This window comes from Agelaius phoeniceus, chromosome 1 (genome assembly GCF_051311805.1).
Source record: "Agelaius phoeniceus isolate bAgePho1 chromosome 1, bAgePho1.hap1, whole genome shotgun sequence".
NCBI classification, from domain to species: Eukaryota; Metazoa; Chordata; class Aves; order Passeriformes; family Icteridae; genus Agelaius; species Agelaius phoeniceus.
The window spans coordinates 13,787,189-13,804,177 of record NC_135265.1 but is presented as its reverse complement, the minus strand read 5'-3'; the positions used below and the strand labels follow the sequence as shown (position 1 = coordinate 13,804,177).

The 16,989-nt window shown below is 36.3% G+C and overlaps 1 protein-coding gene across 4 annotated transcripts in view; it reads right to left on the bottom strand.

The window, feature by feature from the left end:
• The window catches only part of CUL2 (cullin 2), a 44,436-nt gene that overhangs the window by 18,120 nt on the left and 9,327 nt on the right, over positions 1 to 16,989 (bottom strand). For all 4 annotated transcript variants that reach the window (XM_077173042.1, XM_077173037.1, XM_054629018.2 and 1 more), the window contains exons 3-10: positions 16,799 to 16,901; positions 14,856 to 14,950; positions 12,096 to 12,201; positions 9,157 to 9,239; positions 3,456 to 3,552; positions 3,253 to 3,363; positions 1,858 to 2,020; positions 550 to 674 (exon numbers count right to left, since the gene is read on the bottom strand). In XM_077173042.1, the coding sequence (XP_077029157.1) occupies positions 550 to 674; positions 1,858 to 2,020; positions 3,253 to 3,363; positions 3,456 to 3,552; positions 9,157 to 9,239; positions 12,096 to 12,201; positions 14,856 to 14,950; positions 16,799 to 16,901 (883 nt within the window). The remainder of the gene's footprint in view (positions 1 to 549; positions 675 to 1,857; positions 2,021 to 3,252; positions 3,364 to 3,455; positions 3,553 to 9,156; positions 9,240 to 12,095; positions 12,202 to 14,855; positions 14,951 to 16,798; positions 16,902 to 16,989) is intronic.

Sequence of the window (16,989 nt, the reverse complement as noted above, 5' to 3'; positions counted from 1 at the left end):
AATGCTGGAGAAACAAAAATGGAATTGAGTAATTTAAATAGACATAAATGGAAAAAAAGTTTAACACATTTTAGTAAAATAAATAAGATAATAATATTTTCAGAAATTACCTGACAATATAAAGCAAAATTACTACAAAGCTATTATGAAAACCAGCAGATTGAAATCAGGACAGGATGTCAAATCTTTACAAAATGGAATCACTGGCTTCTAACATACCAGAACAGCAAATGCCACTGACTTAAGAGAAATTCAGGAAAAAAAAAAAAAGCATACATGGAACAAAAGGACCTACTTGCCCTGGTAGTATTAAGCAAACAACAATGAGAAATATCTAGCTGCAGTTGTTTCTGGTTAGATCACAACAATTACAACAATCAGCTCTCAGGATAGATAATGTGGCACAGCTAACCATGTTGATGAGAAGTTACAACTTATCCATCACATTCCAAACCAATTTTATGCAGGCAAAATGAAAAAAAAAAAAAACAACAAAGAGGATCAAGAATATTAATCAAACAGTCATTTCAGTTGCCTGAGGGAACTCACATTTTCCTGAGAAAGATTGCTGGTTGCTCTAAGGCCCTCATCATGGATATGGTTTTGTAGTTCCTGAATCATATGAGGTAAACCACTTGACACAGCACGAAGCAGAGTATACATATTTGCCATGTCTGTAACAGAGATACATTTTTATAGAGTACACACTTAGAAACACCAAAAATTAACACTTAATATAGTACCATAATTTCAAACAGAACTTTCTAAAGACTGAAACAAGACCATCTGTTTTGAAAGAAAAAAAAATTAACATACACTAGATCACTGAGAAAAGAAAAAAGGAAAGAGTAGGCCTATTATCAGTGTTTACTGAGTCCTGCCATTGTGACTACCTCACCCTTCCAATACAGCTTCTTTAGGAGAGACTCTAAGAAGAGAGGTGGGCTACTGTGGAGCAAGAGTGTGCCAGTTTATTTTAAACCCTGGCCTTTCTTAATACCCCTTGGCAGCAGCTGACTAAAATCAGTTTAGGTATTTTCTTGACTTTTTATTTGCCTCCAGTGGTAGCTTGAAATTTTTCTCAGGTGAAAAAGGCTCTAAACAAGCAACTGCTATTTTTATTATATTTTGCTTCTCTGCACCCCCAAAAAAGAAACCAAACAAAATAGATGGAAACTCTGATCAAGCTTGAAAAATTCCCCGGAAATTGAACCATTATTAGATACAATTTGAGTTTGACTGTGAAAAATAATTTATTTCACATAAGAGATACCATCTCTCATGCAAGAATAAGCATTCTTTCAAAGGTAAGAGGCATGTAGTCATGGGGAAGCATGTTTTTTTAGTCAGGCAGGGAATACACCTACAAGAGCATCTCCTTCTGTAAAAAAGATTTGGGATGAGAGGTCACAAAAGATTCAGGACAATAAAAAGTGGCTACGAAAAGATGCCAAAATATTTTATAAGCCTGACCTCTTAAGTGATGATGAAGAAATCTGTTAAGACAGAGCCATTGGTTTACAAAGGAAAACACAAGCATTAAATATTATCATTTCTACAGGACACAGGACTTCAGTGTGTTTTTAAGATGACTAAGATAAGGAAAGAGAAAGAGCATTAGCTGAAAGAAGGATTGTTAACAGTAAAAAAAAAAGGTTTTGATTATATACTTGGAGGAATAAAAATTAGTTGCATGCTAAAAGAAAAATGTTATTCAGGGTTTAATGGGGATTTCTAAATAAGTAACATTAGTTGAAAATGCTTATATGCACAGAAGGTCATTGAAAAAAGATAGGAAATTGCAGTGCTAAGTGAACAAAAAACCATTTCAGCCTTTTTGTGACAAGTGAGACTTACCACTTCTTTTCTCTTGTCTGATAATATTGTGACATTCTGCATGTAGAAACTGCAAGTGATCAGCTACCATCCTCTGCTGGCATTCATGAGTCACTTTGCCATATGAGCTGGGATTCAAGTACTTCCGACACCGCATTTCTTCATCTTTTAATCTACCTAAAACCTACACAGAAGAGTTTAAACTGCAAGCTGAAGAAATGCTGACAACCTATGTAGCACCAGAATATACAAGAGTGTATGTATGTAGAATGGTAAGTAATAAGAGCTACAAAAGAACTTGTGCGGGATGAAAAATTTAATTTGTTCTTCTGAATCAACAATTACTGAATGAACATAATCTAGTCTGAGTACTAAGTAGGCTTGGTCACTACTAGATGTCTACCAGCATTCCATAGTTTTCATCTTGAAATTTCTTGCTCCCTTTAACTTTGTGACTAGTCTTCCCCAATTTCTCTTACCATACTTCTTATTCCTTCCAAGAAAATTTTACCACAATACCTAACAAAAAAGAGAACTCCAAGAATCACTTTACTGTTCCAAGTCCATCTGCTTGTATGTAAACATATGCTCAATAGGTACAGGAGTACATCTGAGCTATTAATAAAAGCTCTTTTTATAACTCAGTGAAGGAAATAGGCTTAATCATAAGATAAGTCATATGAATACTGCCATAAAAGCACTTACACTGTGAATATTAGGGGGGTCTAGGAAGAGGAGTGCAGCTACAGACTGCTAGTGATATGCAAAACTGCTTTTGGTTTAGTTAAAGTCTTAGCCTGCCCCTGAATTTCAACACAGGTGTGTAACCATTAGCTTAAAAGCAATTCCACAGCCCTTTTCTCAATTCTTCTATCTTGGTAGTGCAGACAGTATAGGACCAAGAACTGACTCCTAGTGTTGTATTAATCTTTGTTTTCTCAAAATAGGTATAAGAATTACAAGTAATTTAACCACAACATAACTTCATACACCACAAAGCAAAATGAAAGTAAATCCACCTCAGAGTATGTAATTTTTAACAGTGTTTTATAACAACTAAGTTAAGAGTCTTTTTTAACCACATATTGCTAAAACTCTAATGTTACCCTACTCCAAACTGAAAGAAAATAAGGAAGTGAGGAAGTAATACTAATCAACCTGATGTGTTTTATTTTTCTGACTTTTTTTCCACTTTTCATGCCATTGAGTCATCATTTATTTTGAAATATTTTGATACTGACTGTCCACCCATAGCAAGGTTTGTAGTCTATGTTCAGATTAACCATGTCACTAAAAAGTACCATTTCAATTACATGAAAGCATAACATGAAGAACAACTATGAGAACTGTAGAGGACAACAAGTATCATCAGTAAAATGATTTTAATTATTGCATGTGTATTCAAGAATCTCTTACCTTCTCCATGTACTGTGAGCAATTTGACTCTTGCAATAAGTTCGAAGCTTCTTGTTTATAATACTCCCCTGTTTCATTCAGAAAAGGACACTCAAAAATTTCCTGATAAAACTAGAAGAGAGAATTTTTTTTAAAGGACAAATAATGTATATACTAGACTGACATTCTAAATTAAAAATACATAATCAGAAATGTGTATCTACCTTTAGGGGGAATTTTTTCTTATACTGTTCAACATGAACAAAGGAGTTAATAACCCCATGGATTACTTTCTGGTTTGGGTCTTCTCCACAGCGATCACTGAAATAGACAAAAAAGTATTTATAAGAATGCAGGTATCTGGTGTAACTCATCTACAGCCAAATGAAATAAAACTGGATGAAAACATGTTCCAGTAAACTCCCCTGCTCAAATTGGCAAAATTAAAGAAGATTCATCTTAAAATAAAAAATGCACTTCTTTCTCTCATATACATTTAAATTGTTGAGATAGTTATTCATAAACATCCAAAAGCATTTAAAGGTCATGAAATTTCCAAGTATTTGCTAAGGATCTTAAGTATTCCAAATGATATACTCTATGTAAGTAGTTTAAAAGCTACAGTAATTTCCATCTCTTATTTGTAGCCTTTATTACATAGACTACCTTCACACTCTTGCCCCTTCCAAAAAATCCATCCTTTTTACCAGCACCACAGCAAGAAGCATGCTGTTTTCTTTTCTGAATATTTACTAATCAACATATAGATTTCAAGTAGACTAAATAACACACCTAGCCCATTATGTCACAGTATTTAATCATACATCATACAGAAAAGGAAAACTTTACATCTTCCAGTCAAGTTCTAAGCTTCAAATGAAGGAATTGAAGTGAAGAAAATGTTGTCTTTAGTTCCATTCAGGTGAAAATAGAAGTAATTAAAATGAGTGTTTTGCATGCTAAAAAGACTAGTGCTCAGCCCTTTGCAAAGACTGGGAAATAACCAGCATTCAAAACAGCACAGACTTCCTCTTAAAACACAAAAAGTTCTTTAAAAATTCCACTGCTCATATGTACTTTACAACTAAGTAAAAAATATTCTCTAACTCCTAAGGTGTTAAATAGGACTAAAATATGATTGACAAAAGTGTATTTACGATTAAGCATCGAAGACAAACATTACCATATACCCATATAGGTAGAGATGAAATGGGAGAGAACTAATTTTGCTAATGTCATTTATTTTGGTTTGTAATCAGGAAAAACTCCAGAGGATGCCTGTGAGCTGTGGAGGTTTACCAGGACAGCCACACCAGCAGTCATTGTATTATGTACACCAGGCCATCCTCATGTATTCACAACTGTTAATCATTGATATTGCTTTCAAACACTACTGCTTTCTCTGTTCTGAAAACTTAAGCTTAGGATAGGTGTAAAGAATTAGCTCTCTTAACAGATAATGAACAGTCACTGTATGGTTTTTGCAGCTTTATCATCCATTACAGATGAACTGAACTGATGAGTTCCATCAGGGATGGTCTGATTTTTATTAACCATTACAAATGAACTGAACTGATGGGTTCCAGCAGGGATGGTCTGATTTTTTCACACAGGGAACAGGAAGATTTCCTCTGGTTGTGGGAGCCGAACAATGGCATAAACCTGGGTTTGGGTACATGTAATGGCATCCTTGCCAACATCTCTCTGCAGGGTCTGGTTTATGATGGCAGAGGCAGCAGCACAGTATCACAGAAGGGAGAAGTCCCACATACCCTGGGCCTGCAGCTCCAGCCTAGAGGGGCCCAGGAGCACAGAGAGCTGCAGGGTGCATGCAGCCTGAACACAGAGCTAGGCCATGGAGCACAGGAAGGCACAGAACTAAAAGCTGAGCATATTATACAAATATACAAATGGGGCTCTGGCAAGAGACAGCCCAGCCCAGCTGGCACATGCAGGGCTCTGGACCTGGTACACAAACACCAGCAGCATCACTGGAGGAACAGCTCAAGCCCCAGCTTCCTTCTGCTCAGTTCACAGGCCAGTTCAAACCTTAGCCCATACATGTGTGGGAGGGGAGGGGGAAGTCATGCCCAGACCCAAAGGGGGACTCAAAGGAACATTAGGAAAGAACTGTATGAGTACAGGAGACATGCTCCATGGAAAAGATGGATGGAAGGAAACAAGCTTTTGAAGCAGAGGTCAGATGGCTAAAGGTAATAAATGAAAACAAACCCAGCACAGAACAGGCCTTGCCTGCTCTGGCAGCCATTTCAGGTTTTTATTTACACCAATGGCACTCTGCTCCCAGGAATGTGTAGGGCAAATGTCAAAAAAATTTGACAGAAGTTTTAAGGATGACTTTCACAAAAGCTGTAGTAGTAAGAACAACTGCCACACTAAAATGGAATTGGTGACCCTGCAAAGGTAGAAGTCTATGAAACATTTATTTTCCTTCTTGGCAGCACTCAGCAAGCAATACAGATGCATAAAGCTACAGAGCAACTGCAACACAGGTTGAAGCAGGGATGTCATAGGATATCTTGGGTACAGGAAAGGAATTTGGATAAAAAGATTAAGTGCTAGAAACACAAATTCCACTAATTCAGGTGGTGACAAGTTATTTTTTTCCAAAAGAAATGGAGAAAGCTACAAAACACATACACAAGAAAGTTGTGCTGGTTTATATTAACTCCATCTTGTTCCTATCTTCAGGCTCAAGCTAACAGTGGATGTTCAACATGCATTGTACAGTGTATTACTACAGCCCCAAAGAAGAACATTTTTAAAGTTTCAGGTACAATAATTAGATATCAAATTCATTAAAAGAAGATTCCATCACTCAAAAGTGCTCTGCTGTGTCAGACCAAGGGTCTTTCAAGGCCTATTACTTACAGAATTCATTGTCAACTAGATGAGACTGTTCCAAACATTTTAAAAAAGAACTTCCAATAGCTTTAATTTCAAACAAATGGTACAGATAATGTATCAGCTTAGACAGGAATAGGTCCAGTTAGTCAGAAAGAGTTAGTTATTGTTAGTAGAGAAGTTAGTTAGTCTCTCAGTTAGTCTGTACTAATCACACTGTCATTTAAGATAGCACTTGAGAAATTTCCAAATTATTTCTGTTTAAGAATTTCATAGATTAATTTTCTCACAATTCAAGACCTTGTCAGCTTCCTGTAGTGTTGAAACAAGAATGCTTAAGTTAATATTCAGCTCACTTTGTAGGAGGAGTGCTTGGGCTAGAGGAAGGGGGATGAAGTCTTACACTCAGAACTCTGTACTAGGAGTGCAGTCAGACAAGACAGGCTTAAGTGATTTAAGAATTCTCTGCTGTTCAAGGGAGCTAATCCTGTTCCCTTTTGCTCAGTCACAGCCCTCCATCTCTCTTCCTTTGCTTTGGCACTCATCTAATGCTTTGCTGAATTGATTTGTGCCAGCCTGGTGAAACATTAGCCAAGATGGTTTTCTGTCACATTAGCAGTTCAGCTGGGTCACTAAGGAACTAGTGACTAGGTGCTAGGTGAGCACCAAATTCAGAACATGAAAGGTAGAAGAGCACACAGCCTGCTCCTTTTTGGTGTCAGTAAACTCTTAGATCAGTTTAGCCATCTTGTTCAGCTGAGCCACAAGCCACTACTTGTATTTCTTTATTTTCATGTATAAAAAAAAAGTTTATTGTCAGTTTTAATGCATAATGTATTGCACAAGCTTATAGCTTCTAAAAAGTTGGTGTGCTCAAGGCTGTAGTCAGAAATCTTCTTAAAAATCCAGTTAAATACACTGATAAAGTAACATTTGAAAGAAGAATTTGTGGCTCTGCTTCCCTATCTTTTCCACTACAGTAAGAAAGCTACTTTTATATGCAATAATTGACTATACTGTTGGTTATCAACTCCACATACTGTTCTATGCTACACAAACTTCCTGCCTAGAAGTAGTTCAGCTACATTAATTTAATTTTTTAAGCATTGAACCATGCACAAACAACCACTATGAGGAAGGTGTAGAATAGAGGAGTTTTTAAGCATATACATGTATTATCAATTTTATTAAAACTTTTAAGGTATATGATTCCCATGCATATTCTTACATGTCTGTCAGCTGTAACTTATGATATCCACCTTGTTTAATCCCTGAATTACTGAACTCAATACTAAAAGACATTTAGATCACTTGCAGCAGCATCTTTCAAACTGCCTCTTAAAAACTGTATTGACCACAGAAATTACAGCAAAGAAAAGCAACAAGCCTATTGTTACATGCAAAGGCCATCCTCAGAATCCCCAGAGGAAGCACTGCATTTCATGACAGCAGGGACAAAAACAGCTACAAGAAATAGTTCTCTCATATGTAATTAATTAAATGATATGCAAGTGGCTAGAAGAAACTTAATATGAATTACTGGATGTATATTTTTGAGAAGCAGAACTAAATTAACTTCTCTGAGATCACACAAAAGACTCCCTAATAAAGAATGGGGAAAAATCCGAATCCAACCATTAGAGACAAGGACCAAAGCTTTATTTCAAAGTTTCCCAATAGTTTAGTAACAAATTATTTCAAGTTGTTACAGTCTCAAGATCTAACACCTCCAAAAGCCAGTGACAGCCTTGATCTAAATGCCCTGGGGAGGGCTGCGATCAGCTTCAAGCCAAATACAGACGATTATTTTAAGGGGCATCAGATACCTGTTGAAAAAGGTTTTCACACACATTTCCACTCCCACCCACCAGTGAAATATATACATTAAGACAAGTCTCCAGCATCATTGTGCTTGATGTAACAAAGGAGAATGTTCTTCACCATGAATTAGGGAATCTCCATTTAGTAAAAATGGTTGAAGTAAAAATGGATAAAGCACTATTAATCCTGGTTACAAAGGAACCATGATTCAACAAGTGAAAGCAAAGAAATACTTCCTGGCTTCAGAAATGCCATCCAAAAGAGACATCATATCCATTTCTTTGTTGTCAAATATTTTATTCAGGAATGAAAAATACAAATTTTTTTTTAACTATTAAAATTAGGTTTTCAATGCCTTATAGATTTTTTTCTGACCAAGTGCATGTTCAAGGAACCTCAATCTGCCAAAAAACCTCAGTTTACTTGCATCAGTCTGATCACCTGAGTAATCACTTTAGAAACCCCAATCATTAGACAACTCCAGAGTATTGTATCCTAAACAGTGGTAGGAGTGCAGAAACTGATGAAACTTGCAACTATGCACAAGATCTGCAGTAGATCCAGAATTTCTGTTTATTCATAAATTAGCTTCTTTAGAAGTTAAATAAATTTTTTAAATCAAAGCTTTACAAGTCCCAAGCTCTTTGGCTTTGTTTAGAAGTATTAAAAAAAAAAAAGATATTCAGAAATAAAATAATAACTTTCCTTCAAACTACAAAAATTAATTATCTTCATTTTATTCAAGTGAAACACCAAAAATGTTAAGTGAAGGTACTGATCTGAAAAACAGAAACCCAGAAGCTTTGTCACTTGCAAGAATTGTTCTGGGTTCCATGCAAACACAGGTTCTCTGGCTTTGGCAAATCTTTGCCCAAGGCCTGGTCCTTAACTTGACTGACAGCACAAAAGCTAAAGGCAGATAGCATCAGGTGGAGAAAAAGGCAAAAGCTATGGCAGCTGGACATTCATTCCAACTCCTCTCATATCCCTTGATAAGAAGGGTTGCTGAAACAGAAGGATCACTGCTCTGTGGTTACAGGGAATTCACTGCCTTTTTCTACACATGAAAGCCACAAATACACAGCTACAACAAGAAAAGCTGATAGCCCATCACCATCAGAAAAGAAGTTACCTTAGAAGAACCAAAACAGTTCTGTCAAAGTCCACAGATTTTCCAAGTAAATCAAAAAGTGCAATAGCCCCACATTATGTTAAAGCAAGAAACAATCAAACACTCACTTTTTTATTTCTCGGAGGAGCATCCGAATAAGGATGGCCTGCAGTGGTTCAATCATTAATTTTCTCCACATATCAAGAGCTAGCTGTCAGGACACAACACAAGTTTACATCAATAAAAAGTACATTTAAAACAACTCCTAAAAACCACCACACCAAACTCAGAACAATACCAAAGATGACACAATTCCCATTCAGGATTTTAAAAATCCAGTTGTTATGTAAGCTCTTCTTTCCCTAGTCAGGCAGTATGTGAATGTTGGCTTCCCAGCCTGCATTCTTCCTACACATCTCATAGACCTGATTCATTCCTTGGTTCTACTCCAAGTATTCTCAAATGCATGTAAGGACTCCAAACAAGGAGTTGGTTACAAAGGCAGATTTTGAGACTACACATAAACAAAACACCTTCACAGTAATAGGTAAGTAACATCCCTTTCTAACCAAAGGGTCTGAATGTGTACAAACACCAGTATTTCTAACAATGATTGCAAAATAAGCCTCAGTCGACAAAAGGGAATTTCTCTTGGCCAATCTGTCAGAGGTCACAGTCAAAGATACAGAATCCCTTCATCCAACACACAAAGAACACCTCCAAACTAAGATGCTTATATCTTAAGCAAAGTCACTGGCAAGCTAACATTTGGCTTCAAATGGAATTCAAATCAATTCCAGAATTCATCAGTTCTTATGGGTGAAGCCATTGCTCCCAAGATATACCATTTTAAAAAACACAGTTGCAATAGTTCAAATGAGCTTTTGCACTTGAATCAAAGTCAGATTTAAAGCCCAAAAGGGATAATGTGATCCCTTATATACAGAGAATAACTGCACATAGGAGACCTCCAAAAACACCTGCCAGGAAGTAGCAGACTGGGAAAAAATAAAACTGCACAGTTCAGTAAGGACAGAGGGAATACTGCTTCTAAGAAAGCTTTGATACAACTAACAGGTCATTAGATTTAAAAATTAAACTATCCATCAGGTATGTCTTAACTGAAAGCAGGCACATAGCTATCAACTGCCAATTTGACTCTGTGAAATAAATTTCCTTTTTAAAAAGCAGACAAATCAACTTGCTCCAACTGTCACAGCTATTCAGCACCCACGCTGCAATACAGAAAGTAAACCTGACACAACTGCACCATAAGAGGCTAAAGGAGAGGTAAAGGTTTGCTTATAAATCCAAACACAGATCATGTTTTGAAACCAAAGTTGTCTGAGGAGTGATTTTCACTGTCTCATCTTGTGGAGAGTAGCTGGAGAACAGTTAAGACAACAGGAACTCATCCAGTACAGAATGAAAGAAGCCAGCTGAAAGAAGCCAGCTCTGCAGAGACAGAAGAAAAGGAGGGAAAAAAATTGGAAAAGAACTGACACATTTTGTGACTATGAGGTGAAGAGAAACAACCTCAGACAGATCAATTCTGCAATGTGGTGTCTAGCATGGTCCTTCTGACATATGAGCTACCAGTGGGAAGCAAAGTAAATCACCTATTGGAATTTTCTTGTCAAACTATAGACAGATCAATCCAGCAACTTGATGTATTAGTTCAAGACAGTTTCTCCCACTTGAGAATAGGGACTCATCTTACTTCTCCATCTAGACTGGCAATACTGAACATGGCAGTTTTCTCCATTTTCCAGAACCTATTTCTGGAGGGAAAAAGCCCAGAAAGCACATCTTAAATATCTTCTAGCTCAGGGCTCCCACAGAGCCATTGAAAACTCAGGAGTTTGAAATCAGTGATAGGAACTCAACTCAGAAAAGCAGTGTCCTTCACCATGCATTCATAACATACAGAGAAGAAAAAAGCAAGCACTTGCAAGCACTGGCAGACTATTTTCATTAACTTATCTCATCCTGTATATTTCCTAGTACAATTACTGAACGTCTGGAACACTTGGGGGAAGAAGAACTGTTTGAAGCTGTGCCGACACCTCACACACACAGCTCTGCTCTCATGTACAGACCTACTGTTACACCCCTCAGAAGAACTGAGCAAGAATGGACTTGTTTAAGATTACTGAAAAGCTCCTGAAGTTTTGTTACCACACAAGAGTTGTGTTGAGACCGAAACTTCAGAACAGAGAGTGCAGTTCTGCTTCTAAAAATACTGGGCATTGTTTCTGTAACTTCATGCTGAGACTGAAGAGAACTATACATAAAATAAACATGTTTGCCCTTGGGTAGATAAAGGCCAGATCATTTCAGTCATCTAAAATGGCATAAACAGTAATTTCCATTCTAAAGTGATGAACAACAAATAATTTGACTTCTGCTAGAGCCCTTGTACAATCCAAAGAATAAAAGATAGAATCCAACAGGAACCATAATGAAAGAGTGAATGCTTTCAAAACAAAGACTTGACAATCTTGCCAAGTGCCTTGTAGGTCAAGAAATGGAGCAATGAATTCACCAAAACAGTGCTGTAATTTAATACATGAGTGTAGGACTTAAGTCTCCATTACTTTTCAGGACAAAGGAGTGACTGCTATAAACCTAATCCTATACCAGTTGTGAACAGATATTAACTTTACTGCCTTAAGATTCTCAAGAAAAGCTTTTATACTTTATGACATCAAGAAATAAAAGCCTAAAAACTAATATTTCAAGGGCTTCCAAAACCAGAAGTATACTGTTGCTTCAATATGTTTTCTAGATAGTGGTATCACTTAAGAATCTAAAGTTTCTTTGCAAAGTGTTTCTATTATCACATTTTAAACCCAAGTTTTCCAACAGTTTTCGTATTTGCTTCTTTTCCCTGCGAGGTCACTCTTATTTTTCTGCACCAAAACTGTAATCTCATTTTACAAGGGGAACAGTGCTTACATCTACAATATTTCTGTGACATAAAAAAGTGAAAATTCTCAAGGACAAAGCTGATCTCATAGCATTCTGAATACTGTTTATAGCCAACTCCACTTTCAGAGATACCTACCTCTCCAATCTCCATCAAAGGTTCATTCATATCCACCCCTCCATAACCATACTGAAGATCAGCTTCAGTCAATTTGTTCTTCTTAATAAACTGTGTGTTGAGGTACCTATAGAAATAAGGATATCCTCATCAAAACAGGCAAAAATAAAAGGCTTTTTAAATTAAGTTCAGAATTATGGAATGTCTTTCACATCACAAAATATATCATCTCCTTAAACCAATGCCATTGCTATTTGTAGAAAAATGTTACAATCCAAATGACACTGAAAGAATTTCCATCACATTAGAACAGTAGTGTTGGTAACAGATCAAACAGGAACCTGAAATACCACTGTCAGCATTTTCTTGGTGAGCAATATATTTGTGTAAGAATCCAACCTTTCAACATGCACCGCTTGTTACATACATACATACATACATATATGTGCAAAATAACTCCTAAACTCATTGATTAGTATTAGAGTGCTAATTGTTTATTTTAATGATAGAAAAACATGCCTACTATTGTATATATTTAAGTTAAAAGTATTTCCTTCTACCTGTGCTGTTTATTCTTCTATGTTTCTCCCAGACTGAAATGCAGAAGTACTGCTCATTTTAACAGGGCAAATTTTTGTCTGTTACGATCTCTTGCTCAGGTCATGGTAACTAGCTAACAGTCAGATTACAAATTTTAAAGAGAAGAATTGTCAGAAATTATTTTAAGTAACAGCTATAAAGAAGAAATGCTATAAATGCTATTTTGAAATTCAGTATTCACTACTGTATGCATAGTTTTTATACAGAACACAAAATGGATTCTGTGCAAGACCTGCTAAAACATCCCTCTTGACTCTCAGTATTCCCACATAACAAATATTGTAACATTTTTAAATGGAACCATTCTTTCCTTTCCCAGATAACTGGGAAAAAATTTGAATACATTTCCCAACGACACTTACAATATTTCTTATATTAGAAATGTTTAAATGAAGCAACTGAGATGGTTTCTTAAATTTCTGATCTAACCAGGAGTTTTGAGATGCTCAGTTTCAGACAGTGAGAAGAGCAAGATTACTGAAGCACTTTAAGAGATTCAGGCTTCAGAGGCTGCACCAGATCAGAAATGTCTGAACACTCTTGACATGAAGGCAAAAGCCAAGCAAAGGAGGAAAGGATGAACACACTGTGAAATCCTGTGAACTTGAAAGAATTTAGGACACCACAGAGTCCAAAGAAGGAAGACTTGTCAAAGTGCAGTGATGACAAACTGGAGTTCAGCAGCCACTTTCAGAGCTACTTTCAGACTCCTACAGAGTCCTGTAACCTGTGCTAGCATGGACACCAACCAGGAACTGTAAATGCAGGGCTCTCTAGAAGGCTCCAGGCCTCCCTGTCATATAAAACCTGGGAGGACATTAGGAACACCTCAAACACCAGCCTTAAGCAGGCTCCTTGCTGGCATTTTCCCATCTTCTCCCATGTGAACAAAGCCAACAGCTGCCAATCTGCTTTTTCTCGTTACACTTGCTAAGAAGGAAAGTCCTGCACTCCCCTCACTTACTCTGTCTTCCATCAGCACGTACAAAGTAGCATGTACAACTAAAAATTGCTATACCACGATACGCTGGTATTATTATTATAAATATTTTAAAGATAAAATGGAACAAAGCAAAAGCTGCACCATGTGTGTTTAGTTTTCAGGATTTTATTACGAAAAATTATAGCACTTGGGGTTTGTTGTGGGTTTTTTTTGGTTTTTTTTTAATGACTTAATTTCAATTTACTGGATAAGGAAACTTTCCCAATCACTTGAAATTAAAGTACACAGACTGGATTTTTTTAAAGTACCTGTGAAACCAGTTACAGCACAAAGACACTGGTAAGGCCTGTCCAGCAATGGTTTTATCTATTATTTATTTATTTATTATTATTTATTTATCTGAAGAAGTTTCTTTCAGTGTTCCTTATTCCACCAGTTTTGTCACCTTGGTTTAGTCAAGCACATGTGGGATTTTCATTTTCAAACTGAATCCAGATTTGTTTTCCTAGCAAAGTGCACCAAGGAGGATAGGTAAAATAAACCAAAATCAACACTGAAAAAAAGATTCAACTCATTTTCCAATTCCATGATCGATCTCACATTTTAGGAATTTTGCTCAAAAGTGTCTCACATCTGAGTAGTGTTTCAAATATTGCCTATCAGGTTAGAAGCAGAGATGCAAGCCTAATTAAATTTTAAGGGAATCTATTTGAAAATAATTTTCAGATTATCACCTGTAGACATTAATCAGTTTTCATTGCTAGAAGAATTATACAAACTAGAAGCTGGGATACAACAGAGTCAACTAAATTATGGTACTTGTTTCAGAGCAGGCATGCAATAAGAAAAGAACTCCAACTGATTCATAAAAAGTAGAATATCCTAAAGGTTTGACTCAAACCATGCTGGTTCAACTGCAAACTGCAGTACAGTGCCATCCTTGTAGAACTCCTAGGATTATGAGCTTATACACTGCAGGGTTGCACCAACATATTTGGCACTGCAACATCAAGCAGAATATATTAGTAATAAAAGAATTTTAGGAACTGTCTTGGATACTTACCTGTTGAGGCATTATTCCTTTTTGCTCATGTTCTGCTACCATAACTATATTCTCTCCAAAATTAACCTGAGGCATATTCATCTATTTCTCTCTCAACACTCTTCAACTTAACCTGCAGATCATGTTAAATTTCATGTTAATTTCAAAGGTTTAACAACTCTTTTGCAAAGCTTACCTGTATAAACAGTCCATATAGTCTGCCCCTTTGCTATACTCTTCCCAGTATCTGTGATACATAACCAGTACTTGTTCTTCAGCTTCCAGAACTCTCTGTGAAGGCACACACACCCCACACACCAGAATTAGTATGAAAATAGCACACATACTTAGGAAGTTATCATGGGATTACAATTTTGGAATAGTATTTGCATATTCAGAATTGTGGCAATGACCAAAAAGCTAACACACCTTAATACTACCAAGTTTTGGTAAGCCAGCTAGAACACCTGGACTTGCTTTATTTTGCATTTAAAAATAGTAATCTCTCTACCGAATTATTTTCTATTGATCTTTTCAGAAATACCTGCTTGAATAAGCCTGGTTCATATTCTCACATCAAACTGGCAAGATAACTCACAGAACCATTCTCTCACTGACACAGATCAGTTTTATATTCACCCAGCCACATGCACTGCACACTGGAAGAATTGCCCAACTATAACCATTTAAAACCACTATGTCTTACTGGAGAGCCAAGTCCTCATGCTTACCAAGAATCACAGAATAAAATAAGATTAACAAAGCACAGATACATGTAAATGAAAAAAAAAAAGCATTAAACTTTTTCAAATCTAGGCCCAAATCTTTTGAAATTTAAGCAAATCATCATCTAAAAAGCTAGTGAACTAATCAAAATAGATTCATACTTCAGGGAAGTTCAACAATTTAAACTAATTACTATGACTGGTGACAGGGGACAAGATCCTAGGAATTCAACTTTAATTCTCTCTAGAATTTATAATTTTAAAATCTGGCTCAAGCAGCAAAGAAGCCCATGCAAAAAATGCAAAAAAGGGTAAAAAAATTATGAAAGAAGAAAGCTGGTAGATAAAACAGAATTGAGAATGCTTTACTCTGCTGCATGCATTTTGCAAAGGTTTTCCAACGTTATCTCAGAGACAAGTAGTGGATAGTCAATTTAAAAACCTGATGTATGCTTTCTGCTACTTCCCAAAGCTTCCACTATGCTGGCACCTGCCTGATTATCCTAAGTGAGCTCATTAGCTCACTAAATAAATGAGGAAGAAATGATTTGGCAGAGTTCTCTGCTAGTTTACTGAATTGATTTAGTCTATAGAGTGCCAGAATTATCCTCTCTGTAACCAGTGGAACTGCCCATTAAGACACCCAGTCTATCTTGTCAAATACTTGGTACCTAAGCATGAGGCCATTTAGCAGCACTCTGCAGAATTTGCAATGCTTTGCTCCCTATAAAGACACTAAAGACACCAATAAGCATCTTATTTAAATCTACTTCTCTTTTTACTGATATAGATGGAGGCACCATTCATCTGTCCTATCTACTAAACATGATGAATCATAATTCTAATGAAATTTGCTGTCTTAGCTGATGAAACAGAAGTTAACTCACAGCTATACAGACATACAAATATTGTTGTCATAATAAATAATTTGCCATTATTTCCTCTCCTCCCAAGTGTTTGTGTTATCTCTCACATCTTTCAGAAGGTTTTGTTTATTTTTTAAGAGTATATACAATCAGTTTCCAAGACACTAGAGCAGATACATTTCTGTTGAAACAGAAGGCTAATGACAAACTACAGAACATTTGCAAAATGAAGATGTTTCTCTAACTTGTTTGATTATAATCATTCAATGTAAAAGAAAGAACTTGCTTTTCAAGCCAATGAATATATTGCATAAACCATAACTGTTGGCTTAGAAAGAAAATTATTTCTTTTGTGTTGCATATCAATAGGTATCTATAATACCTGCCTACATTTGTGTACATGTTGTGACATGTGTTACATATTTCATATATACAAGTATTGTGTCTCTGCAACTCTGTCATCTGTGATTTAGTCTCATAAAGGCCTACAAAAAGTCAAAAAAAGGATGAAGAACACCTACATGGACATCAGGAACTGTACAGGTTACCTTGTGCAAATGGCGTACATGATTCTCCAAAAAAATTTTAGTCTCAGTATAAAGTCTCTCTCCAAGAGGTTCAGGATAAGCCACACACAAAGCATAAATGTCTCTGGGCTCAAAGTCAAGGTTTGTAATAAAGTCTGAAAATATATCAACAAAGTTTATGATTTAAAGAACCCTTTCTTCTCCACACATGC